This window comes from Cavia porcellus, unplaced genomic scaffold, assembly GCF_034190915.1.
Source record: "Cavia porcellus strain 051 isolate PalLab524CR breed Dunkin Hartley unplaced genomic scaffold, mCavPor4.1 scaffold_8, whole genome shotgun sequence".
NCBI classification, from domain to species: domain Eukaryota; kingdom Metazoa; phylum Chordata; class Mammalia; order Rodentia; family Caviidae; genus Cavia; species Cavia porcellus.
The window spans coordinates 49,317,856-49,343,947 of record NW_026947491.1 but is presented as its reverse complement, the minus strand read 5'-3'; the positions used below and the strand labels follow the sequence as shown (position 1 = coordinate 49,343,947).

The following is a 26,092-nucleotide window of genomic DNA, read 5'->3' as shown; positions in this document are numbered from 1 at the left end:
TGCATGGGATTTTATGGCTGGGGATCAGCAGTGAGAATAATGTCCAGGATTCAGAGCATCTGACAGGTTATTAAAGGCATCATACTAAAGGGGTGTTTTTACATTTGAATATGTCCTGGCTTTAAAGACAATTGAGCTGGTCATGGTGGCACACACCTGTAATCCCACCATTTAGGAGGCTGAGGCAAGAGCACTGTAGCAAATTCATGTTCAAGACCAGCATGAACTACCTAACAAGACCCTGTCTCAAAAACAAAAATAAATTAACATAAAATGGTCACCTCACAATGCCCTAGATATTCAGATTATTATTTTTGCTTTTTTGTACATATTGGGTTGTTAATATCTACAATACGAGGGCCTCTGCTGACCTCAAAGAAACTCCACCAACCAGCTAATTCTAGCATCATACCTTCTTTTCCACACTATGTCACCTCCATAGTCATGAAGGAATTAACCAGACGTCCTTCCAGAAAGTCTGCACTTGGGAGCAGAGGATCTCCACAAATTCGAAGCAAGCCCATTACCCCGTGAGTTCAAAGTCAGTCTAAACTATACAGTAAGACCCTGTCTCAAAATAAATAAATAAAAAAGGTATGCTAAGGGGACAGGAGGAGACGACAACGATAGGTTGCTGTGACACTACATTAACCAGTCTGGTTCCCGAAGACCTTCAAAGGTCGAGTCCTACCTGGAGCTTCACTTTCATTACACTTCGGAGAACCCGAAACGTATTAAAGGCAAAGAAAAAATCTAAAGAAGTTAACTGAGTTTTCAGGCACAACCTTAGCCACCTCCAACTCTCCACACATCGTTCACCCTTAATTAGACTACCCCGCGCGGTCCAATCCTCCCCGCCACCAGAGCTGTCAACCGCTCAGGTCCCGCCCCGATTCCACACTGGGCCAATGGAGGACCCTAGAATGAATCGCTTGAGAGGGGAGGGATAAAATTTCGGGTGAGGGCGTGGCTTCTGTAAGGACCCCGGGCTGGGCGCCGCTGCCGGTTCGTCTACTCTGCCTCAGCCACCTTTTCAACCTTGTCCATCGGTTACTGCGGCCTGTGGTGCAGCGGCGGCGGCTGCTGTTCTTGCCGCAGCTCTCTTCCTTTCCTTCCCTTCCCACCAGACCTGCGATTCGCCGGCCATGGCTCTACTCACTGCGGCCGCCCGGCTCTTGGGAGCCAAGGTGAGCAACTAGGGGAGGGAGTGCGCCGTCCTGGGGTGGGGCTGAGGCTACCGCAAGCCCTCCAGCGCCAGGGTCTGCCTCCCACGCCCGTGCGCGCCCCTGGGCTCCTTAAAGGGGCCTTGTGCTTAGCTGCCCGCCAGCGCGACCGACGGTTCCCGCGGCCATGTGCTATGCTGCCCTTCCGGCTCCTGAGTGAAGCAAAAGCTGCTCGCGCCGGCCTGCAACCGGGGGCGGTGGGGAGGCCTGACCCTATCGTTACCCCACATGTCTAAGGTGGAAGGAAAGGATATGTGGCTCGGAAAAAAGCCATCAAGGGAGGAAGGAGAATTGACGTTCAGCGTTCCACTGGAGTTACGGAAAGAATTGTTTGGCAGGGAGGCTGGAGACGAACAGATCAGCTCACTCCCTTTGCTGGAGTGGTGGCTAATTTTGGCCTTGCTTCCTAGATACTTGTCAGTTCCTAAAGTACGTGTTTCCATTTCTTCAGCTCAATTATCAAAACCTTTAGTAACCTCACTCAAGCAGTTTCTCCTGGAAGAATGGGACCGTACTGCTCCTCTTTGTCCTTGAGAAGCTTGCACTTAATTCTACAGGAGGAACTTGGGTATGGTGGGGCATTCATGTAAAATCTTTTGCATAATTATCACGAACGATTGGAGAAAAAACCAGAAAGGTTGTTCCACCCAACTCCTGGCCCGTAGATAAACTCGCCAAGAGGTAGTAAAGCCAAGGTCACATGACCAGTCCTACTACTTGCTCACTCAGGTTTTATAGTTGATTGTGAAGTCTCCTCTACCCTGAAATGCCCTTGTATTTTTCCGGGCTCTTGAATTTTGTTTCCTTTTGGAGGATAGAAATACTACAAATAATGTTTCCAATTTCAAATTGATAGTACAAGTGGCTGGGGATTTAGCTCAGCGTCATAAGCACCTGCCTCGCAAGCAGACAGTCTTGAGTTCGATCCCCGGTACCGATAAAAAGGAAAAAGACAAAACAACAACAAGAAAACAAATTGATAGTACTTTGCCTCTGGATAATTTGGCCCTTTATACAGAAAGTGCTGTGCCAAGCTAGTCCCAGCACTCTAGCCCAAGCAGGGCGGCCCCACAAGTGACCTTGACTTTTGCAGAGAACTTACATTTTCTCTGTACATTTTGAAACTGTCAGCACCTAAATTAAAGAAAAGGCTTAGAATGATGGGACTTGCTCTGTGTTGTCATGCATGGTTGGCAGCCTGCAATTAAAATAAAACCTGTAGGATTTACCTTGGGGTGTTTCTAGACATTTAGCAGCAAGGTAGAGTTTGATCTTTTGAGAGATACTTGTCTTATTTGGCTATTGCTACTTTGCAACTAGGAAACAGGGTAAGAAAACCTCTTGGGAAATGAAGCAAGTTCTAGATAGTGTTTTGGCAGAATAGGGAACACTATAATTAGCCTCTTCATGAGCTACTAATCTAGACCAGATAATCATGCCCCCACATGAATTTGGAAAAACCTTGCATTTACCGTTTTTTGTTTTTGTTTGGATTTTTTTTTTTTTTTTTTTTTTTTTTTTGAGACAAAGTCTTGCTATATAATTCAAGCTGGCATTGAACTCAATATGTAACCCGTGCTGGCCTCAAACGCAAGGCAGTCTTGCCTTAACTTCCCAGGACTAGAATTACAGGTATCTGCCACCACACCTGGTCTGGATTTGCCTTATGAATTTATCTCCCAAGTAAGGAATGCTTTTGAAATGAAGAGTTGGGACATCATTATTTTCTGTACTTTTGTTTTAGAGATGACCTGAGGATCCTAGAAACCTATAAATTGGAATTGAGAAAGCTTTTGATCCTTAAAGTCAGCAAAGCCCAACAAACTCAGTAGTGGAATTTTCTAAGAACTAAGCAGTATGATCAGGATACCAAGCAGCCTTTCAGCTTCTCAGCTTTGCACTCACCTGCCTGAGCTTTCTAGATTACCTTGAAGCTTAATTGATAATTGTTACTAGTAACATGAAGATAGGTTTAATTTTTTAATTAAATTTTTTAAAAATTTTATTTTCGTTTTTGTTTTTTGAGACAGGCTCTTGTGATCTAGTTCAGGGTACCCTTTTAACTCATATGTAGTTGATCAGGTTGACCTTGAATTTAGGGAAATCCTGCCTCAGCCTCTAGTACTGGGACTAGACACGAGCCATCATGCCCCACCTAAGGTACGTTTTTACAAAGCTGGCAAAATAGTCATCTGACCTGGAAAAAAAAGATTGACTCTCATGGTGAGATATAGTTTTTTCTTTCCTGAGAGAAGATCTTTCTTTCTTTCTTTCTTTCTTTTCTTTTCTTTCTTGGAGCAGGGATTGAACTCATGATCTGGCATGCGCACCACTGAGCTAAAGATTGTTCTTTAACCTTACTAAAACAAAAATGCTAGTCAATGTTCTGTTCTATGCTACACAGTCAGATAGTTTAAATGAATACCTGAGTTGGAGAGATAGACCACCTCAAAGTCCTGATATTTATCTGACTTCTTTTTTATCCACATGAAGTAGTACAAAGCAGTCACTTTAATATTGTCTGTGAGTGACTCCATTTTGTAACTTACAAACTTGTCTGGTCATCTAGCTCAGTGGCAGAATACTTGTTAAGAGAAGGCCTTGGACTTAATCCTTAGCACTATTCCTCTAAACTAGGATTTTTTTTATCCCCCCCCCCTTTTTTTTCTCCCCTTTTTTGAGACAAGGTCTTTCTCTGTAGCCCAGGCTGGTCTTGAGCTTGCAGCAGTCCTCCTCCTTCAGCCTGTGCCGGTGATCACAGACAGGTATGCACTATAATGCCAGGCCTCAAACTAAGATGTTTGAGGAAATCAGTTAAGTTTTTATATTTCTAAGTACTTAAATGAATAGTTCCTTTACAGCAGACGTATACCACTGCACATACACTGTGTAAGTCCTAGTCTGAAATTGTTTTCAACAAAACTGAGATTTTTTTTTAACTGAGTTTGTATAAATATCAGGACTTTGAGGTGGTCTGTCTCTCCAACTCAGGTATTCATTTAAACTGTCTGACTGTGTAGCATAGAACAGAACATTGACTAGCATTTTTGTTTTAGTAAGGTTAAAGAACAATCTTTAGCTCAGTGGTGCGCATGCCAGATCATGAGTTCAATCCCTGCTCCAAGAAAGAAAGAAAGAAAGTCATTATAGTGCATACCTGTCTGTGATCACCGGCACAGATCATTTTAAGGGATCTGTAAATTCGTGTGCATCATGACCTGGGATTCTTGTTCACATTGCAAGTTCCTCAGTCCTTCAGAGGTGGCAACTGTTTTATCAAGCACTTCAGTACTTCAGTTGATGTGGCGATCCTAGGATCGCATGTTAGGCCAATAAAACTTCAGAAGAGATGTGGCGATCCTAGGATCACATGTTAGGCCAATAAAGCTACATGTGTTTTTTTTTTTTTTTTGGAAATTTCATTATCAGATGTATTATAGAAACTTGGACTAAAACTTGGACTATTTGTGACAGTCTTGCTTTGCAGTTCGAGCTGGCCTTGAACTCACTGTGTAGGCCTAGGCTAGCCTCAAACTCACAGCAGTCCTCCCTCCCAAGTACTGGGACTACAGGTATGTGCTTAGCATGGATTTTTTTTTTTTTTTTTTTTTTTTTTTTTTGATTAGTGATTATTTTAAAAATCAACCAGCTAGGGATGTAGCTCAGTGGCAGAGCACTTGCCTAGCACTGAGTACAGGGCTGTGGGTTTCATCTACACACACAAATTGGCTTTAGGCCCAGTGTAGCTCAGTGATAGAATATGTGCTTAGCATTGTAAGGGCCTTGGGAGCTCAATTCCTAGCACCATAAGTAAAATAAAAATTTAAAAACAATTTTCTAAGCAGTAGTATACTTTTGTCATTTTCTCTAGATTTTCTCGATGTGGGTCTTTTTTCAAATGCCTTAAAAGATTTGTAAAATCCTTGTGCAAAGTGTTAGGAGCCAAAACTTGTACCACAAGTGAGGGAATCTTTTATAATTCCTGAGAATTTTTGTTTGTTTGTCTTTTTGTGACAGGGTCTTACTATGCAGTTCAGGCTGGCCTTGAGCTCACTTTGTAGGCCAGGTTGTTCTGGAATTTGCAAGGGTCCTCCTGCCTCAGCTCCTTGGGTACAGGGAGTACAGAAATGCCTCATCATACCCAGGGCAAATTCCTGAGAATTAATAGATGCATATACTTTATTTACTAGTGTATATTTATATAATAATTTGGTGTTCCAACAAATACTTGTTCAAAAGCAGGGTTTCTACAAGAGGAAAATTTGAATTCAGTGGTTTTTCTGAGGTTGGAGCGATATCTTTTTTGGATAATCAGTGAATAATGATTCACTTTTTTGAATAATCAGTGAAGCCTTAAGGAAGAGAAAATGGAAAATGACAGGTGGGCTTATTAAGGAAACTTCTGTGAATATGAAGGGGGTCAAAGTGAAGATGACACGACTCAAGCTATTAAATAGCCTGACCAAATACTGTGGGCCAACTTCTAGTGTCACCATTGTGAAACACAGACATTTAGTTCTTGACCTGGTTCTGAGGAGAGAAAAGCCTTTGTCTAGACAAGTTTGTTTTCTATTTATGCATACTTGTTCTGCATTGGAATCCTCTGTATCTGAAGAGTCTTGCGGTTAATTATTAGAAAATCATTTTCTCCATCTGCTGTTGTCTGTCCTGGCTTGGCAAACTAATTTATGTGTTTGTTGAATCAAGATCTCATTTTGTAGTTTGGGTGACCTTAAACTTTCTATGTTGCCCAGACTGACCTTGAACTCAGCAGTTCTCCTACCTCTGCCTCCCAAGACCTAGGATTATAGGTATGTGTCACCATTCAGCCAGCTTTCTGATGTTTTATTGAGGTACAGAGGTTCTTTTAATATCAGACTGGGTGTGGTGGCTCATTCCTGTAGTCCCAGCACTCTGGAGACAGAGGCAAGAGGATGGCCACAAGTTCTGGGCCAGCTTGGGACACACACAGTGAGTTCAAGGCCAGCCTGAACTACATATCAAGACTTTATCTCAAAAAACCATAAAAGGACTGGGTGTTAGCTCAGTGGAGTACGCACCTGACTGGCAAGTGTGAGGTCTTAAGTTCAATTCCTGGTGCAAAAAAAAGGAAAGAAAGAAATGTTCTGTTTGGGGCTGGGGGTTTAGTTCAGTGGCATAAGCACCTGCCTAGTAAGTGTGAGGTCATGAGTTTGATTCCCAGTACCAAAAAACAAAACTACTACAACAACAACTATATATATGTATATAATATATATATTATATATATATAATATATATGAAGATCATCTCTCCATGTTTTAATGTTGGAGCTCTGAAATATGTTGTAGGATATAGTAGTCTGGAGGACATAGTCTAGATGTTATCTAGAATAAAGATGCAAAGAAAATTTTTCTTGTAGAGTAAGGGTCCTGGATGTAAGTCAGTAATAATATAGACTAAAAGAAATAGGCTGTGCATGATGTTGCACACCTTTAATCCCAGTACTTGGGAGGTGAGGCAGGAAGAAGCCAGCCTAAGTTACATAGGTGAGTTCAAGGCCAGCCTAAACTCCATAGCAATACCTTATCTCAAAAAAAAAAAAAAAAGAAAGAAAGAAAGAAAAGAAAAGCAGTAGTTAAGAGGAAAATAACTAGTTACTAAATAAGTGGTTATCTAAGTAAGATTCTGTTATCAGAATTTGGGAAAGGGAATAGTTAGTTGGTATTTGATAAGTGATTTGCCCAGTATCCTATTCCAGGAATACTCTGAAATACTATAGACAAGTCTTTGGCAGAACTCCCTGCATGTAACTAATTAGTCTTTTTTTTTTTTTTTTTTTTTTTTTTTGTCTTTTTCCTTTTTACCGGTACCGGGGATCGAACTCATGACTGCCTGCTTTCAAGGCAGGCGCTTATGGTGCTGAGCTAAACCCCCAGCCCTTTTTTTTTTTTTCTTGGCCCTTGTATTTTTATATTTTCCTGTCCCAGCACATTTGAGAGCCACAGCCCACTTCTACCAGTAACAGCAAACTCACCAGAGTTCTTGCAAGAAGCAACAGCATATGAGGTTTGAAAAGCCTCTTTAGGGTTTTTTTTTTTTTTTGGACTGGGGATTGAACTCATGACCTCACACTTGCCAAGCAAGTGCTTGCGCCACTGAGCTAAATCCCCAGCCCTTGAAAAGCCTCTTAATTCTGATACTCTTATTCCCACCCTGTAGAAAGTCCTGGCTATTCGGTATGGGCCAGGCTCTTGTTCTAGGAAGCAGCAGTAGGATGACTGCTTGATTCACCTGACAGGTGCTACTCCAGTAAGGTGGAATGACCCTGCACATGGCATGAAACCAGAAGCCAAAATCCAAACTGCCGCACAAGGTTTGGGGGAGGAGCTGGGAGGTGGACGTTTAAGAATGATTCAGAGGTTTGTAATTTGTCCCATCAGTGAGCATAACCTGAATGAATGTACTGTACAAAGCCATTCACCAGCTTTCTTTGGCATCCACTAAGTAAATAAAATGAGGTATATAGTGTTCGGTGTGACAGTCCTCAGGGGCCTCCTATCTAGAGTTATTTATCTTCCTCTTGGAGATTAGAGTTAATTAAATTTGTTTCCTCTCCTTGACACTCTTCCCCTCATGGTTAGGAATCCCTTAAAAAAGAAATGGGGAGGGGCTGGGGATTTAGCTCAGCGCCATAAGTGCCTGCCTTGCAAGCAGGCAGTCATGTGAGTTCGATCCCCGGTACTGATAAAAAAGAAAAGACAAAAAAAAAAAGAAATGGGGACTTTCTTTCCTCTTTCACTAGTAAAGGAAATTGTCCATTCCCCCTCTCCTCAGACTTGACTCCTTTTTTCCACATTTTTAAGAAACAAATTTATTAAACTCAGTCATGCACAAGGCACTGTTCTAGTTTCTTTTATGCAAAGTTTATTTGACTGTTCTAAAAAATTGGGTGTCATACCATTTGATGTAAAGACTCAACTTAGATCACACAGTTAAGATAACAGAGAAGGAAAGTGGCAGAGCCTATATTTCAGGGATTTTGTTTTGTTTTGAGACAGGGTCTTGCCAAGTAGTCAGGCTGGTCTTGAACTCAGTGTGTAGCCCAGACTGGCCTCAAATTTGTAGCAATCCTCCTGCCTCAGCCTCCAAGTGCTGGGATTACATGCATCACCACGCCTGGCAAGATTTCTCAACTCTGAGTCAAGTACTTTATACTGCCAGGCACAGTGGCATGTCCCTATAAACCCAGAAATATGGGAAACTGAAGCAAGAGAGTCGAAGTTTGAGCTCAGCCTGGCAACTCAGTAACTTAGTGAGACCCACTGTCAAAATAAAAAAAATTGGGCTGAGGGTTTAAGCTCAGCAGCATAAGCGCCTGCCTTGCAAGCACGAGATCATGAGTTCGATCCCCAGTACCAAAAAAAATTAAATAAATAAAATAAAATAATTGAAAAACTGAACTGGGGGTGTACCTCATTGTGATGGCTCTGGATTCAGTCACCAATACTAGAAGGAGGGAGAGGGGCTAAGGATGCAGCTCAGTAGTAGAGTGCTTGTCTAGCATGAATGAGATCCAGGGTTCAGTTCTCAGTACTGCCCCGCAAAAGCTCTGTTCTGTACAGTAACATTGTTCTTAAAATTTTTCCTACTTCAGCATGTTGAGCAGTATATTAGGATTCTCCAGAGAGATAGAACCAGTAAAATATGTCTGTATGTGAAAACTGGACATGGTGACATTCCTATAATCCTAGCATTCCAGAAGCTTAGGCTGGACCATGTCACAAGACCCTGTTTCAAGAAAGGGTATGTGTGTGTACATACGGATATATGAGAGGATACTTATTAGGGAAATTAGCTCTTGTGATCATAGAGGCTAAGAAGACTTACAAGTCTGGAGACACAACATGCTAGTATGATGCCTCAGCCTAATTCCAGTTTCCAGGGAAACTGATGGTATAATTGGCAATCTAAAGCCTGAGAATCTGGTGCTAGTGTTAAATCCTGGAATCCAAAAGCTACAAAGCCTGGATTTCTGATTCTTAGGGCAGAGGGATGTATGTCCCAGCTTCCAAGGATAGAGGCCAATTAGCTTTTCCCTCATTTTTGTTTTATCTAGGTCCCCTGCTCATTGGATACTGCCTTCTCACTTTGGGGGCAGGTCTTGTCTATTATTCCACTGAGGCACAGTCTCTTTTGAGAACATTCTTCCTCTAGGTATTCCCTCTCTGTCCAACATGGACACTCATGCCCATTCTACGTATGCACACTACTACTAAGCTACCTCTCCAGACCCTAGGTATTCTTTCATCTAGTCAAATTGACATCTAAATTTAACTGTGTGGCACATGCTTTTAATCCCAGCAGTATGGAAGCTGAAGCAGGAGGATTACAAGTTCAAGCCTGGGCAACATGATGACTTAGTGAGACCTTGTTTTAGAATTAAAATAATTTTAATCTTTTCTGGTGCCAGGGATCAAACTCACAACCTCCTGCTTGCCAGACAGGCACTTATACTGCAAGCTAAGTCCCCGACCCAAAATAATTTTAAAATACTTCTGGTCATGGTAAGTGTCCAGATTCTGTTCTATTCTTGGCTGGTAGCAAGAAAGGGATGTGTTCCACCACCTTGTGGGTGCACAGCTGTATTCCAAGTACTCTTGGAGGTGGAAGCAGGAAAATTATAAATTTAAGCCCAGCCTGGTAACTTACTGATTTAGCAAGATCCTGCCTCAAAATAAAAAATAAGGCCAAGGCAGTGACTCAGCTTGATGGCCCTGGGTTCAAGTCCCAATCTTGTCAAAAAACAAAACAACCAATCAGAGGTTTTAAAAGTAGTAATTCATTGTAGACCATATATGATAACGTGAGTTCTTTTGGTATGTTTTGGTGTCTTTGTTTTCTGAACTGGGGGTTGAACCCAGGGTTTTTGCTCTAAGCTACATCCTCAACATCTTCCGGCTTTTTGTTTTATTTTGTTTTTTTGAGACTTGGTCTTGCTGTGTAGCCCAGGTGGACCTTGAACTCACAGCAATCCTCTTGCCTCAGCTTCCCAGATGCTGGAATTACAGGCATATGCCAACATACTCACTAGCATTCTGTTGTTTGTTTGTTTGTTTTTGAAATATGGTGTCATTAAGTCACTAAATTGCATAGGCTGGGCTCAAACTTTGAGTCCTGCCCCAACTTCCAAGAGCAATGGGGTTGTGGGTATGTGCCATCACAGCTGGCCTCTCTTGACAATCCTTTGAGGTGGATACTGTTATTGTTCTCTTTCTACAGAAAAAATATCAAGGCATGGAAATGTTAAGTGACTTAGCTATGGTTACAGCACTAACAAGTGTGATACAAATGGAAATGGTACATAATAGCAATTGGTTTGTTTGTCTATTTATTTATTTATTTATTTATTTATTTATTTATTTGAGACAGGGTCTCCCTTTGCAATTTGGGGTGGCCTTGAACTCATTCTGTAAGCTAGGCTGGCCTCAAACTTGCAGTGATCCTCCTGTCTCAACCTCCCTAGTGCTGGGATCACAGGCATGCACAACCATGCTCAGCATAGTAGTGGAATTTTAAGGCTACATGGGCATGCTTTTTACAAACCAGCGTTACTTTGCAAATTGGAGGTCTGGCTAAAAAGTATTGCTGATAGAGATTAGGAACAATTGAGATCAATTGGATAGGTAGGAAGGTTTGTTTTGAGACAGGATCTCACTGTAGTTCATGCTATCTTAAACTCACTGTGTACCCCGCTACGCTGGCCTCTCACTCAGAACGCTCCTCCTGTGTCAGCCTCCTGACTTCTGGAATTACAGACATATGCCACACTATGCCTGGCTTATGTCTTAAAGAAGCATTGCTCACAAGGGTGGTAGTACAGCCTGTAATCCCAGCACTTTAGGAGGCTGAAGCAGGAGGATTACCATGAGTTTGAGGCCAGCCTGGGCTGCATAGCAGTACACTGTCTAAAAACAAAAATGAGGAGGGAAAGAACAGCATTCCTATAAACAGATTTGAGAGATAGCTGTAATTGAACAGTTGTGATTCATTTTCAGTGTTGCATTCTTATAGTCATGTTAGGATACCTTCCCATTTCTTTCTGGTTTTCTTTCTCAGTTTATTTTCTTGCTTGTTATATTTTTAATGGTAAGTAAAAAGGAGATGTGTGTTCATTGGTTCTGACAATTCTCACTTAAGAAAGAAACCCACCAGTCTCTGTTTTAAGTTCACATTCATGGAAGAACAACCTCCAACTAAAAGTTTCTATTTTCTCTTTCTTAAGTTTCTATTTTCATCTTAGGATTTGGGCTCTCCTTTTTTATCTCTTGATTTGCATAGCTTTGCTGTTTTAGGGGTTGTATTTCTTGTACTGGGAAATGAACCCAAGGCTTCAAAACTGAGCTACACCCCATTCATTCATTCACACACATTCACTCAAATTTTGAGACAGGGTCTCACTAAGTTGTCCAGGCAAGGCATAAACTTGTGATCCTCCTTCCTTCTGCTGAGGCATCTCACGGTGTGGGATTAGAGCATCAACCTCTTTCTTTTGTAAATTAATTTTAGATATACATAATTATCACATTCATCATAGGGAGTTTGTACCTGTACATGATTTATCTTGCTGCTGCTTTTCCCATTCTCCTCCCTTTTTTTTTTCTTTTTTTGTCTTTTTCTTTATCAGTACTGACGATTGAACTCACAACTACCTGCTTGCAAGGCAGGCGCTTAGGCCACTGAGCTAAATCCCCAGTCCCTCTCCTCCCTTTTCACTTCCCTATCTACAGAAGCTTTGTTTCCATTTTTTCCTTCAATTTTTTTGTTCCTTCTTTCCTTCCCTCCTCCCTTGTTCCCTTTCTCACTTGAACATTTTCTTCCCATTTTCTAATATCTATTTTACATTTTGTTCTTTATTTACACTTTTGGTTTCTGACACCAAAGAAACTGTAATATTGAAACGTATGTCTGATTTATTTCACATAAGAGTATGGTCTCAAGGTGCATCTATTTAGCTAAAATTTCTCAAGCTTGTTTTTCTTTATGGCAGAGTAGTATTCTTACAGTTTTTAATTGTTTATTGGTACATTTTAAGTATATGTAATGACCACATCACAGGAAATGTATGTACATGATAATACCTTGATTCTTTTTTTCCTGCATTCTTTTACCTGCCCTTTCATCTTACCCTCATTTACAGAGCTTCGTTCCATTTTTTTGTTTTTTCCCTTTTCTCTTCCTTTCTTCCCCCCCTCCATAGTTCCCCTCATTTGCGCTGCTGCTGCTGCTTCTTTGTCTTTGTCTGCTTTTTTCTTTTCATCTTCATCATCTTCATCTTCATCTTTGGTCCTTTGAGGAATAATTTATAAAATGTTTTTTCCACTCTGTGGGTTGTCTCTTCACTCTGCTGGTGGTTTCTTTTTCTGTGCAAAAGCTTTTTCATGTGATATCCCAGTTGTTGATTCTTTGTAATACGTCTTACGCGATTAGGGTTTTGTTCATAAAGTTTTTGCCTACCTCAGTGTCTTCACGAGTTCTGCCTATTCTATCTTCCAGAAGATTTAGTTTCTGTATTAATGTTTAGATCTTTGATCCATTTTGATTTCAGTTTAGTCCATGGTGAAAGATAAGGGTCTAGTTTTCATCTTTAGCATGTGGAAAGCCAGGAGTTTTTTGTTTGTTTTTTCTTGTTTTGTTTGTTTGTTTTTTAAGCATCCTTTATTGAGGCTGTCTTTCTACCAGTGAAGGTGTTTGGCTCCTTTGTCAAAGATAAGGTACCTGAAGGTGTTTGGAATTGTTTCCACACCTTCTAATTTGTTCCACTGATCTTGGGTCTTTCTCTGTTGATACCATGCTGGCTTTATCACAGTAAGTTTGTGTGATTTCAAGTTACGGATTATGATGCGCACCCCTTCCCTTGCCTTTGTTGCCCAGAATTGCTTTAGGTATCTAGGCCCTTCTGGTTCCAAATGAATTTTAGAATTGCTTTTTTCTAATTTTGTGAGATATACTATTAGTATTTTGATCCAGGTTATATAACAATTTTGGAAGTAAGGCTATTTTCACTATATTGGTTTTTCCTACCCAAGAAACAGGGATAGCTTTTCATTTTCTGATTATCTTCTTCAATCTCCTTTTTCAGAATTCTATTGTTTTCAATGTAAAGGTCTTTTTTTTTTTTTTTTTTTTTTTGGTACCAGGGATCGAACTCATGACCACCTGCTTGCAAGGCAGGTGCTTATGCTACTGAGCTAAATCCCCAGCCCCAGTGTAAAGGTCTTTTACTTAGACCTTTCATTAGATTGATTTTTAGACATTGCATTATTTTGGATGCCATTGTAAAAGATGTTATTTCTCTTGTTTTTCTCTCAGTAGGTTTATTATTTGTATACAGCAATGCTACTGATTTTTTTTTTTTTTTTTTTTTTGTCTTTTTCCTTTTTATCGATACTGGGAATTGAACTCAGGACTGTCTGCTTGCAACACAGGCGCTTATTCCACTGAGCTAAATCCCCAGCCCAATGCTACTGATTTTTGAGTGTTGGGTTCGTGTCCAGCTATGCCATTGAATTTGGTTTTTAAATCTAGTTGTTTTTTTGGTTTTTTTTTTTTTTTTTTGGTACCAGTGATCAGACTTCCAACCAACCTCAAGCTTGCCAGGCAGGTGCTTGTTTGGTTGAGCTAAATCCCCAGCCTTAAGTCTAGAAGTCTTTTGGTAGACTTCTTGGAGTTTTGTAGGTAGAATATCATGTCATCCCCAAATAATGATAATTTAACTTCTTCCTTCCTTAGCCTTAATCTTTTTCCTTCTCTTGTCTAATTGTTCTGGCTGTTTCCAGAACTATATTGAATAAGAATTGCAATGGTGAACATCCTTGTCTTGTTCCTGATTTTTAGAGTGAAAGCTTTCATTTTCAGTGGTATGATGTTGGCTGTTGGTTTGTCATAGATGGCTTTTATCAGATTGAGATAAAGACCATCAATTCCATTTTCTGTAGAGTTTTTGTCATGAATGGTTGTTGGACTTTGTCAGATGCTTTTTCTGTATCTATTGAGAGGTATGGTTTTTGTCCTTGGCTATGATATATTACATTTATTGATTTGCATATGTTGAACTACTCCTGCATCCATGGAATGATTTCTGCTTGGTCATGGTGTATAATCTTGATGCATTCTGTTTGCCAATATCTTTTTTTTTTTTTTTTTGGTTCCAAGACTTGAAATCATTACCTCACACTTGCCAGGCAGGCACTGTGTCTATTTGCTAATATCTTATGAGTATTTTTGCATCTGTGTTCATTAGGAAGATTGGTCTGTATTGTTCTCTCTTTTTTAAATTTTTATTTATTTATTTATTTTATTATTTTTTGTAGTTCTCTTTTTTGGTTGGATCCCTCTCTGCTTTTGGTATCAGGGTAATGCTTGCTTCCAGAAATGAATTTGGGAGTATTGCTTCCCTTTCAGTTTCATTAAAGAGTTTGAGAATTAGCAACATTAAGTCTTCTCTAAATTTCTTGTAGAATTCAGCAATGAATCCCTTAGGGCCTGGACTTTTATTTGTTGGCAGGTTTTTACTTATATCTTCAATTTTATTAACTGATTTCAGGTTATTTAGAATTAGTGTATGTTCTTGATTCAGCTTCTGCTAAGTTGAATATGTCTCTTGACACCTGGTGCTTCTTCTGCCTTTGTGACTGCAAACACAGGTGGTTGTGTCTTTATCTCAGTCACAAGTAGTTTGTGGAACTGCAGAACTGTCCCTACTCATCTCCATTATTACAGGAGCTAACTTTGGTCTCAGTTTATTTAATGGATTAACCTGTGGAGTAGCTTTAAATGTATTGGTACATTGGGAGGAGGATCCATCCCTTCGACACTAAGCCGGCTTTTCTCTGTAAGCTCATCTTATTCCTCTTCTGTAGAAACCAAGAACAGAGCAAAGGTATCAAAAAAGTTGAATGTGGGCTCACAGGAGCTGTATGCTGTTTAATCAAACCATTTTTGGGCTAAATTTGAAATAGCAGGGAAAGGGCATTCCTTGAGCATTAATTCAGAAAGATGTGTTTTTTCTTTTATTGGAAAAGAGGAGTTTATTTGCTGTAAAGTTGTCATGGGATAACACAAGCCCGCGGTATCCTGCAGCTCTGTGGAGGAGAGCAGCTCCTAGCAGTTCTGCTGGAAACACTGTCCAAGTCATGCACTGAGCTCAACGCCATAGCGCCTCCCTTGCCTCTGCACTGCACTTCAAATTCTACCAAACTTTTATCGGTATCCAAAGAACTCTGGGTCTTTGTGAAACAGAAATGCTTTCTCTGCTCACCCCACTGGGGCATGTCATGAGTAGGAATCTCATCTCTTCATGTGATTCTTGTTCCGGAGGTGACACATAAATTATTATACTTCTCAATGCTTATTTTGACAGTTTGAGGGATTTTAATTTCTCCTTGAAGAATCCTTTAAAGGACTTAATCCTTGCTGTAAGGCAACGTTTTCTCTTAAGGGACTGCTTTGCTGCTAAGGAGTGAAGCTCCCACACTGATGTTTTTCTCTTTGATAAACAAACATCTGTTGGGAGTTCAGGTGCACATTTTTTCTATGGTGTCCTCTTTCATGACCACAAAAATTCTGTCACCTGTATTTGAAAGCATTCCACATTTTCCTCCACATTATTCATTGATAATAAGATCTTCCTCCAACCAGAAAAAGCAATTCTTCTGAAACACTTTGGAGCCTGCTACACACCAGGAAAGCTATGCATGCACAGTACTGACTCAGCCCCAGGTCAGGTCCTTTTCCTACCTTCCCATCCTGCTGGCCAGCGCTGCCTGCAGGCACCATCCAAGAAAAGGTGGCTGCTTTGATGTTGAGAAGCCTGAAGACTGCTGACCAACCCAGCAACAGAGGGGACACTATTACAGCCACAACGCACCAGGTGGCCTCATCTAGGCACCAGTGGCCAGGCCGGACAGCCCAGCCCACGTGGCACAGCTTTCCAGAAGGCAAGCGTGCCCACCCTCCCCTAGACCCTGCCTCTCCAACAGCCCACCCAGCCCAGCCTCTTTCACTAAAGCACGAGCACAGCCGGGGACCCCAGCATGGAATAGCTTGAACTAGGCTATCTCATGGAACAATAGTTTTAACATATGTGCTTTCCCTTGCCCACAATTTGGTAACTAGTAAGAATAAGCAAAGGGTTTTGTTTTTGCTTTTGTGGCACTGAAGATTGAACCTGGGGCCTTCTTACTAAGCTACATTCAAGTCCTTTTTAAATTTTGAGACAGGGCCCTGTTAAATTGCCCAGGCTGGGCTCAGTTTGAACTTGTAATCCTGTCTGCTTTAGCCTCTTACTAGAGTGCTGAGATTACAAGTATATGTCACTACTCACAGCTGCAAAGGTTTTGTTTTGTTTTGTTTTGTTTTGTTGAGTCAAGGTCTCATTATGTAATTTATGCTGGTTTTGAACTCACTATGTAGCCCAGGCTGGCCTCAAACTCCTGATGATCCTCCTACTTATTTCCTGAGTGCTGTGATTATAGATGTGCACCACCCTGCCTGGCTGGGCTGGTCGTTTTAAAAGCAGAGTTTTGGGGCCCGGGATTTAGCTCAGTAGTGTAAGCTCTTGCCTGGCAAGTGTGAGGTCATGAGTTCGATCCCTGGTACCAAAACATAAAATAAAATAAAAGCAGCCTTTTGTAAAGGTCTCTTCAGTCTTCCTGCAGGAGGGAGACGTGGTACTAAATTCCAAAATGCCCTACAGATACTCACTCTTGGCATTTAGTGTTTTTGTAGTTTATACATTACCACTGGTTCTAAAAATTTTTCGCAGTCAAACAATAGTGCCACCGTTGGCAGAAAAGTGCCTCTGGCCTCTCGTCAAAAGGAAGAAAGGCATAGGGTTGCTCCAGGATTGCTTTACTTGCACATGTATGTGTGTGTGTGTGTAATCTTTTAGTTTGCAAAATACGTTCACATCTATTGTAATTCATTTGTTACAAGACAACTTTGAGAGATGTGTGTTGACTGTTAGTGCTGTTTTATAAATGAGGAAACTAAGGCTTGACAGTCTCATTTTATCTTTAGAATAATCTAGTGCAAGCCAGGTATGGTGGCTCATGCCTGTAATCCCAGCACTCGGGAGGCTGAGGTGGGAGGATCGTTGCAAGTTCAAGACCAGCCTGGGCTACAAAGTGAGCTCAAGACCAGCCTGAACTGCATAGCGAGACCCCGTCTCAAAAAAGACCAAAAAAAAGAACAATCTAGTGCAGCCAGGTGTGGTAGCATATACCTTTAATCTCAGCATTTAGGTGACTGAGACAGGAGGGTTGCCATGAGTTCAAGAACATCCTAAACTGCTAATGAGACTGTCTGCAAAAAAACCATAACAACCTAGTGTGGAAAACTTCTTCAAGTATAAGGCCTTGGTATTACTTAGTAGTACAGTATAATGCTTGCTTTGGTAGCACATTACTTTGAAAAAAAGTAGTAAAGTATAACTGATTGTCTTATTTTAAAGTTGGTGTTAGCCAAGTGTGGTGGCTCATGCCTGTAATCCCAGTACTTGGGAGGCTGAGGGAGTAGGATTGTCCTGAGTTCAAAGCCAGCCTGGACTACACAGCAAGACCCTGTCAATAAATAAATAGGTGTTGGGTTGGGGGTTTAACTCAGTGGCATAAGCACCTGCCTGGCAAGTGTGATGTCATGAGTTCGATCCCTAGTACCAATAAATAAATAGGTGTTGAATTTTTATTGCAACTAAGCATTCTTCTCATAACTATTTTTTTTATGGGGAGATGTCTAACCATGGAAAATGTAAGCTATACCATTTATTTCTGTACTGATGGATACCTTTTCTTCAGTCTCAGCTGCATCTTTCTAGATCATTTTTCTGAGGTATAGTGGTTTTTTGTTTTTTTCGAACTCATGACCTTGTGCTTACCAGGCAAGCACTTGAGCCACTGAGTTAAATCCCTGGCCCTATAGTTTTAAAATTTCTTTTAGTACAGGTATATGGGTAATAAACTGTTTGCTTGTTTTTTTAATCTGAAAATGTCTTTATTTAACCCTCTGTTAAGTCGTTAGAGGGTTAAGTCGTTAATCACACTCATACACATGTACATGCGCACCTCTCTAAATCTTTCTCTTGGCACTCTTTAGAAAATTTTCCAGTATTTTACTTTAAGTTGTTATTGTTAAGTAGTCTCCTGTCAGTTCCTTCTTTTTAATTTCCTGTTTTCCCTGTGCTTTCCCAGAAGTGCTAGAAGTGATGTTTTGAGAGGCCACCCTCTGCCTACTAGGCTGGAGCACTTGGGGTGCTGTCTGTACACTATGTGCTGGACAGATCCTACCAGCAGCATTAAGGAATCGCTCAGTCTCCTCATGTATTTTCCTTGGGGCATCAGAAACAGTTAGATCAGGGTGTGCTAGATATTTTGACACCTGACCTGCCCTAGAGCCCAGCTGCTGTCTTCGGACTGGTATTGCCTCCTAAGCTGTTTTGTGTCCTCTGCGGCCTACTTACATCAAATTGTCACACGAAGAGAGATTGAGTCACTGTAACTTTTATTACAAAGGAGAGATGAGTAAGTAATATAGATTCTTTTTTTTTTTTTCTTTGCAGAATTCATCCTGTCTTGTTCTTGCTGCCCGGCATGCCAGTGCTTCTTCCACGGTAAGGTTTTTTAAAAAGGCAGAATTACTGGGGTAACCTGTCCCTGGGACAGAGTGTGTAGCAACCACTGGCTCCTATTATCCAGAATGTCCTGGAAGTATCCATTACTGTTGTTATTGTTACAACAATAATTATTTTAAAATTAAAAATAAAAGAGCTGGGAACAGAAGTGGTATCCATCATATAATCCCAAGACACTGGGAGGCTGAGGTCGGATTCCAAGTTTGAGCCCAGCGTGAGCAATTTAGCAACTTAATGAAACCCTGTTTTAAAAGAAAAAAAAGTATTTAAAAGAACCAGAGATGTAGTTCCTGAGTTCAATGTCTAATACTGAAAAAAAATGTGAGGGTAGGCTAGGAATGTCGCTTCCTGATGAAGTGTTTGCCTAGCATTTGTGTAATGATAGTGGAGACTGGCTTCAGTCTGCAGTACCATCAAAGAAAGACAGAAGGAATGAAGGAAAGAATTAATTCAGTGATATAGTGAAATGGGAATAACAAATACTTTTTGCCTCTAAATAAGTTTTTAAACCATAAATTATACAAGCCATAGAAATATTTTTCTTTTTTCAGTGTTGAGATTGAATGCATGGCCTTGCCATATGAGACAAATGCTTTACCATTCAGCCACACCCCAGCCATTTACAGATTATAAACTTTACCACATTAATCATTTTTAAATGTAGTTCATTTAAGTACATTCATGTTTATGCAGCCATCACTATCGTTCACAAAACTTTTTCATCTCTAAATTGAAACTACTCACTAACTACTTAACAGTTTACCTGGGCACTGCTCAGGTAGGTATCATTTCAACCAGCTGATTCTTTAAGAGTCAGAAGAATTGGGGGCTGGGGATTTAGCTCATTGGCATAAGCGCCTGCCTTGCAAGCAAGCAGTCGTGAGTTCGATCCCTGGTACCGATAAAAACGAAAAAGACAAAAAGGGGCTGGGGATTTAGCTCGGCGGCATAAGCACCTGCCTTGAAAGCAGGCAGTTGTGAGTTCGATCCCTGGTACCGATAAAAATGAAAAAAAGCCAAAAAAAAAAAAAAAAATTAAAAAAAGAGTCAGAAGAATTTATTGAGAGAAAAAAAGTTTCTAAGAGGACCCAGAAAAATGGTTTGCCCCAATCAGTTGATTATTGTATTGAATAAATTTGATAAAGTTATTTTTATATTTCCTGTTATATTATCTTACAAAAATTAACAAAAAGTATGCAGTTTTTCGTGTCCTGTATTTAATTAATCAGAATGGTAAGTGGTAAAACCATAACTTCCCATACTCTCTATCCCCTCCCCCTTTTTTTAAAGACAAGGTCTCCATAGGTAACTTAGTGTCCTCCAGCATCAGCTTCCCAAGTGGCTGGGTTATTGGCATGGCTCCTTTTGGTCTGATTCTTTTATCATGGATACAGGCAGGGTAGTTGACTAAACTTCCCTGACAGAAAAAGCCAAATGATAGTCTTCTCTTGGTATTGCCTACTTTTTGATCATTACTTAGACCTTCTCTCTCTAGAACTTGAAAGACATATTGGCTAACTTGATACCTAAGGAGCAGGCCAGAATTAAAGCCTTCAGACAGCAACATGGCAAGACTGTGGTGGGCCAAATCACTGTGGACATGGTAAGAGCTGTGGGGTCTTGGCTGGGAAAAGCAGGCCTTACTGTATGCGTCAACAAAAGTGCCATTCTTTCCACTGACTGTTCAAAAGCATTTTGTGCCGTACAAGGAAATATTGGGGCTTACTGTGTTCATTAGATATTAGATTGTTTCTTTTTACAAATTTAATATTTGAATCAATCCTAATTTACCTATAGGAAGGATAATGTAGTTTCTAGGCCTGTTGCTGACCCCTCAGCCTTTGGAGGTAGGACTGTGTGTCTGATTTAATACTTTATCAACCATCAACTGTCTGGTTCACCCATAACCGTAGTAGGTCCTCTGGAACAGCTTCAGAATGGCATATTCCCCTCAACATCAAGAGTGTGAGCAACTCTTGATGTAATTCTATTCAGCCATTGGTTTCCTCTCTATTCCTGTAATAGACCTCATTCTGTTTATTTTAGCTGGTGTCTTGGATACTTTTCTCTCATTGCTAAGTCAAAATACCTGATGCTCAAAATTAGGAAAGGGAAACTTACAGTTTTTGGAGGTTTCAGTCCGTACTCAGCTGGCTTCAAGGCAGGGTAGCATGGCTAAGAGGTAACCATTCATGGTGGCCTCAAGTGACCAAAAGTGAAGTGGGTAGAAAAAGGAAAAGCATTCTTCCTTTCCTCCCTTACATTTTGTACTGGTTATCTGCCCCAGACAGATGCAGCACGCAGGCCACCTATTCCAGTGCTAGACAGTGAACCAATCATCAACACTAGTCCTAGCCACCCTAGAAAGGCCCACTTCCCATGACTCAGCATGAGGCTTGGGCAGGACACCCAAACATAAACCATAACAGTTGGAAATCAGGAGAGATTAAGAATGAGCAGGAGAAAAAATATAATAAGAAAAGTAAACAAACAGAAGCAATATCAAAGAAAGTAATAATTTTTCAGCTTAAATTTTTCATTAAGAGTATTAGTAGCTTTTGCAAAGTTCAATTGTTTAGTAAGTTAATTCTCTAGAAGTTTTCCTCCCCTAAGTGAAGAGAATTAGGTTTTGTGTCCAGGTTCCACATAACTGCTAAGGTCTAGTCCAAATAATTCTGACTACTGGTCACACCCTCTTTTCTTTTAGATGTATGGTGGCATGAGAGGCATGAAGGGACTGGTATATGAAACGTCAGTTCTTGATCCTGATGAGGTAAGACATCATTATGTCAGTCACTAATGCCATTGAGTTTACTGGTCATACAAACCAGTTTGCAAACCAAACATGCAAAACATGGTTTAGGCCAGTGGGAACAGCACAAATTACCTACTTTAGTATTTTGGAAGGTAGGACATAAGCTGTATGGAATAACTAGGGGTGGGAGAGTTACCTGTTTAATATACCGAAGTACAAAATGAGGATACTACACAGAGATGAAGCTAGGTGCAGTGGCACACACTTATAACCTAGATACCTAGGAACCTGAGGCAAGAGATTGCTGTGAATTTGAGGCCAACCTGAACTACTTGGGGAAATCCTGTCTCCCCTGGATTCTGTCCCCAGTGATCTACACCCAAATAGTACATGTAAATATGTAAGGATTTAAGTTTTGAAAATCCCATTCTCAATGGTTGAAATATTTGATAAGAGTAGGATTTAGAAGCTAATACACTTGAGTATAATTCTTACTCTCCTCCCTCCAGGGTATCCGCTTCCGAGGCCACAGTATCCCTGAATGCCAGAAACTGCTGCCCAAGGCTAAGGGTGGGGAAGAGCCCCTGCCTGAAGGCTTATTTTGGCTGCTGGTAACTGGACAGATCCCAACAGAAGAACAGGTAAAGCAGAAGGATATTAGCCCTTCTCAGCCCCCTTCTTCTTAGCCTTTCTCTAATCTTAGACACATAATCCGATCTGGCTGTAAGCAGTTGCTTACAGAGATGTGCATTGAAAGAAAGAAGTATGAATGGATCATGTTGAATGCTCTTGGGTTTTTATTCAAATGACATTATTCTTTCCTTTTCTTTGCTAGTGTCCTAAGCAGTATCTCCTTTTCCACAGGTATCTTGGCTTTCAGCGGAGTGGGCAAAGAGAGCAGCTCTACCTTCTCATGTGGTCACCATGCTGGACAACTTTCCTAACAATCTACACCCCATGTCTCAGCTAAGTGCAGCTGTTACAGCCCTCAATAGTGAAAGTACCTTTGCCCGGGCATATGCAGAGGGTGTCAACCGAACCAAGTACTGGGAGGTAGGAAATTTGGGTTGACAGATTGATGTGTGATGGGGATTCACAGAACTCAACTACAAAAGAATAGGGATTGTAGAATCTTCAAGAAGATTACTTTGAGTTATGACACAAACATATTTAACATGTGCAAGAGAAAGGGGAATAGCCGAGTGACAGAAACTTTACTTATCAAACTTGAGGCCTCAGAGTCAATCTACAGCACCAAAAATAGAAAAGAAGACATTTTCACTGTTCGCTTACTTTTGTGTCTGTTGAGATTAGAAAGGTTAAAAAGATAAAAAAGCCCTTGGGCTGGGGATACAGCTCAGCAGCACAGTACCTGCCTGGCAAGCACGAGGTACTGAGTTTGACATCTGGTATCCAAAAAAAAGCAAAATACCATGGTTTCTATCCTGGAGGTTATTGATTTGGCTATTGCTATACATGTAAGAAACTACAATTCTATAATCTTGCTATAATAGAAGTATTTGCAAAGGATTGTTGGAATATTGAAAAGGATGTACTTTAACTAAACAAAGCAGTCTAACCCTAGCTTGACAGGGCTACTTCCTTCCCCATCCTCTTTAAAATAAAGAGAACCTTGAGAAATCTTCCAAGTCGAGGAGATACAGCTAAGGCAATTCTGGAGCTAAAAGGACTAATACCCTGAGCCACCCAAAGTTTCTATTGAGAATGGAAAGGAGGTGGGGCTGGGGATTTAGCTCAGCGGCATAAGCGCCTGCCTTACAAGTAGGCAGTCGTGAGTTCGATCCCTGGTACCGATAAAAACGAAAAAGACCAAAAAAAAAAAAGAGAGAGAGAGAATGGAAAGGAGGTTAGTATCCCAGGAATAGGGTCCTCAGTGAGCTTTATTTTCTGAAAATGAGATGTACCCTTAATAGTTTGAACTCTGTCTGAGCACTATAGCACACAGGACTGAAGCAGGAAGATCCCAAGTTAAAGCACAACCTGTACAATTTAGCGAGACTCTGTTTCAGAATAAATAAAATAGGACTGGAAAGCACTAGCCTAGGATGCACAAGGCCTGAAATTCATTTCCAATCTTAAGGGAAAAAGAATTTGAACTCATGATTGAGACATGGTAAACCTATTATGTCTCATCCTGATATATAGTACAGTATACTACCTGATTCCTTCCATCCTCTTCAGTTCCTTACATGCTTATAAACACTGGGTAAAGTACAGATTTATGTACCTAGGTTTTTAAGAGGACATCCCATTTTGTTTCGTTTCTTATTTGGAGACAGATAGTTTAGAGACAGCAAAATTCCTTTTTATAAAACAGTTACCCTAAATGATTTTCCCCCCAAGACTGGGGGGTTGATCCCAGGGCACTGTCACTGAAGGTTTATCCCCAGCCCTATCTATTTATTTATTATGTATTTTAATTTTTTGAGACAGAGTTTCTCCATGTAGTTCAATCTGGCCTTGAACTCACTGTGACCCCCAGGCTGACCTCAAATTTGTGATAATCCTCCTGCCTCAGCCTCCTGAGTGCTAGGATTACAGGTGCGGGCCACCCAGCTGCCCCAGCCCTAGTTATTTATTCATTCATTTGTTTGGTATGGATTTGAACTCAAGGCCTCTGCACTTAGCTATATCCCTAATTCTTTTATTTTGAGACAGTCTCAATTGCTAGATTGTCCAAGTTGGGTTCAAACCCAGAGTGTATTTCTAAAAATACAAGTGTAAAACATCACACCTGGCTTTATATTTTGTTTTGAGACAAGGTCTTACTAAATTGCCCTGGCTGATCTCAAATTTAAAATTCTTCTGCCTTCACCCCTTGAATAGCTAGCATTACAGGCATACACCAAAGCACCTGGCACACTAAGTGGTTTATGACCTGAGATAGCAACCGCCAGAAGGCCTTGAAGCATTCATTGTGATGTAAGACCCTGAATAGCATGATACACTGATCTGATGAAACCCTTTTAGGCAAATCTTGCTTTATTTGGTTGGTCAATATTTATTTGCTAAATCTGTAGAGAAATGTGTTTAGCTGGGCATGGTGATACATATCTTTAGTTCCAGTTACTCAGAAGGCTGAGGCAGGAGGGTCACTTGAGCTTACCAGTTTGAGAATAAGACCCTATCTCAAATACAAAATAGAATTTTGTTAGCTGTTGGAGGAAAGAAGAGGGTTTGAAATTGATGTTAATCTTGTTGGCATTGGGGAGATTGTTACAGAATGGTTTTTTAAAAGTTTATTTATTTAGTGGTACTGAGGATCGAACTCAGGAGCTTGCATTTGCCTGGCAGCGCTTATGCTTCTGAGCTAAATCCCCAGCCCCCCAAAAAACAATTTTTAAATTTTTATTCATTTATTGTTTGTTACCTGGGCAGAAACCCAAGTACATTCTACCACTGAGCCCTTTTTAAATAGTCTTGCTGAATAGCTAAATTGCCCAGGCTTCAGACTGGGCTTGAATTTGGATTCCCTACCTTAATTTCCCCAGAGTGCTGGGATTATAGACATGTACTCTCAATTAGTTTAAAGCATTTATAAAACTGCACATCAGCTGGTACACACCTGTAATCCCAGCACTCTGAGCGGTTGAGGTAGGAAGGTGGTAAGTTTGAGCCCATCCTGAATGATTTAGCAAGATCCTATCTCAGGGGCTGGGGATTTAGCTCAGCGGTATAAGCGCCTGCCTTGCAAGCAGGCAGTCGTGAGTTCGATCCCTGGTACTGATAAAAACAAAAAGACGAAAAAAAAAAAAAAAAAAAAAGATCCTATCTCAAAATTTAAAAAAGACCTGGAGAGAGAGCTCAGAGCAGAGGCTGAGAGTGAATGGATTCACTCTCCTGTGCTGTAAAAATAGAGAGAAAGAGGATAGACATTCAGACAGACAGAGATGGGCCATGTATCAACATGAATAATATGTCATACAACCTTGATTTGCATTTGCTTTTTGTTGTTGTTGTTTTTGTTTTGTATGTGTATGTAGTGCCGGAGATTGAACTTGGGGCCTTATGTGTCCAAGATAAGAGCTCTACCATTGAGCAACATCTCCAGCCCCTTTCATTTTCTTTTTAAAATGCTGTACAAGTAATCATCTGTGTAGGTCTCCATAACAGAAAAGAATAAGTTAAAACTAACAGGTTTTCCACTCTGAAATTCATCTTTTAGAAAGTGACTGCTTATAGCTAGGCATGGTGGTACACATCGTAATCCCAGTATTCAGGAGGCTGAGGCAAGAGGATCTCCAGATCAGCCTGGGCTACAAAGCAAGCTCAGGACCACCCTAAACTGCATAGGGAGACCCTATTCAGTAAGACCACTGCTGCTTAATTTGGCTGTGGTGGCACACTCCTATAATCCTAACACTCTGGGAGGCTACAACAAGAAGATCAAAAGTTCAAGTCCAGCCCAGGCAACTTAGTTATACC

General features: G+C 40.7%; 1 protein-coding gene and 1 pseudogene across 1 annotated transcript in view; one reads left to right on the top strand and one right to left on the bottom strand.

Moving 5' to 3' along the window:
* Positions 1-979: 979 nt before the first annotated feature.
* Positions 980-26,092, top strand: part of Cs (citrate synthase) — a 29,947-nt gene continuing 4,834 nt past the window's right edge. Inside the window, exons 1-6 of the mRNA XM_003475969.5 lie at positions 980-1,187; positions 18,820-18,870; positions 20,387-20,494; positions 21,599-21,664; positions 22,156-22,287; positions 22,511-22,699. Coding sequence (XP_003476017.2) covers positions 1,146-1,187; positions 18,820-18,870; positions 20,387-20,494; positions 21,599-21,664; positions 22,156-22,287; positions 22,511-22,699 — 588 coding nt within the window. The 5' untranslated portion in view covers positions 980-1,145. The remainder of the gene's footprint in view (positions 1,188-18,819; positions 18,871-20,386; positions 20,495-21,598; positions 21,665-22,155; positions 22,288-22,510; positions 22,700-26,092) is intronic.
* LOC134477331 (suppressor of cytokine signaling 5-like) lies at positions 10,662-16,195 on the bottom strand (annotated as a pseudogene).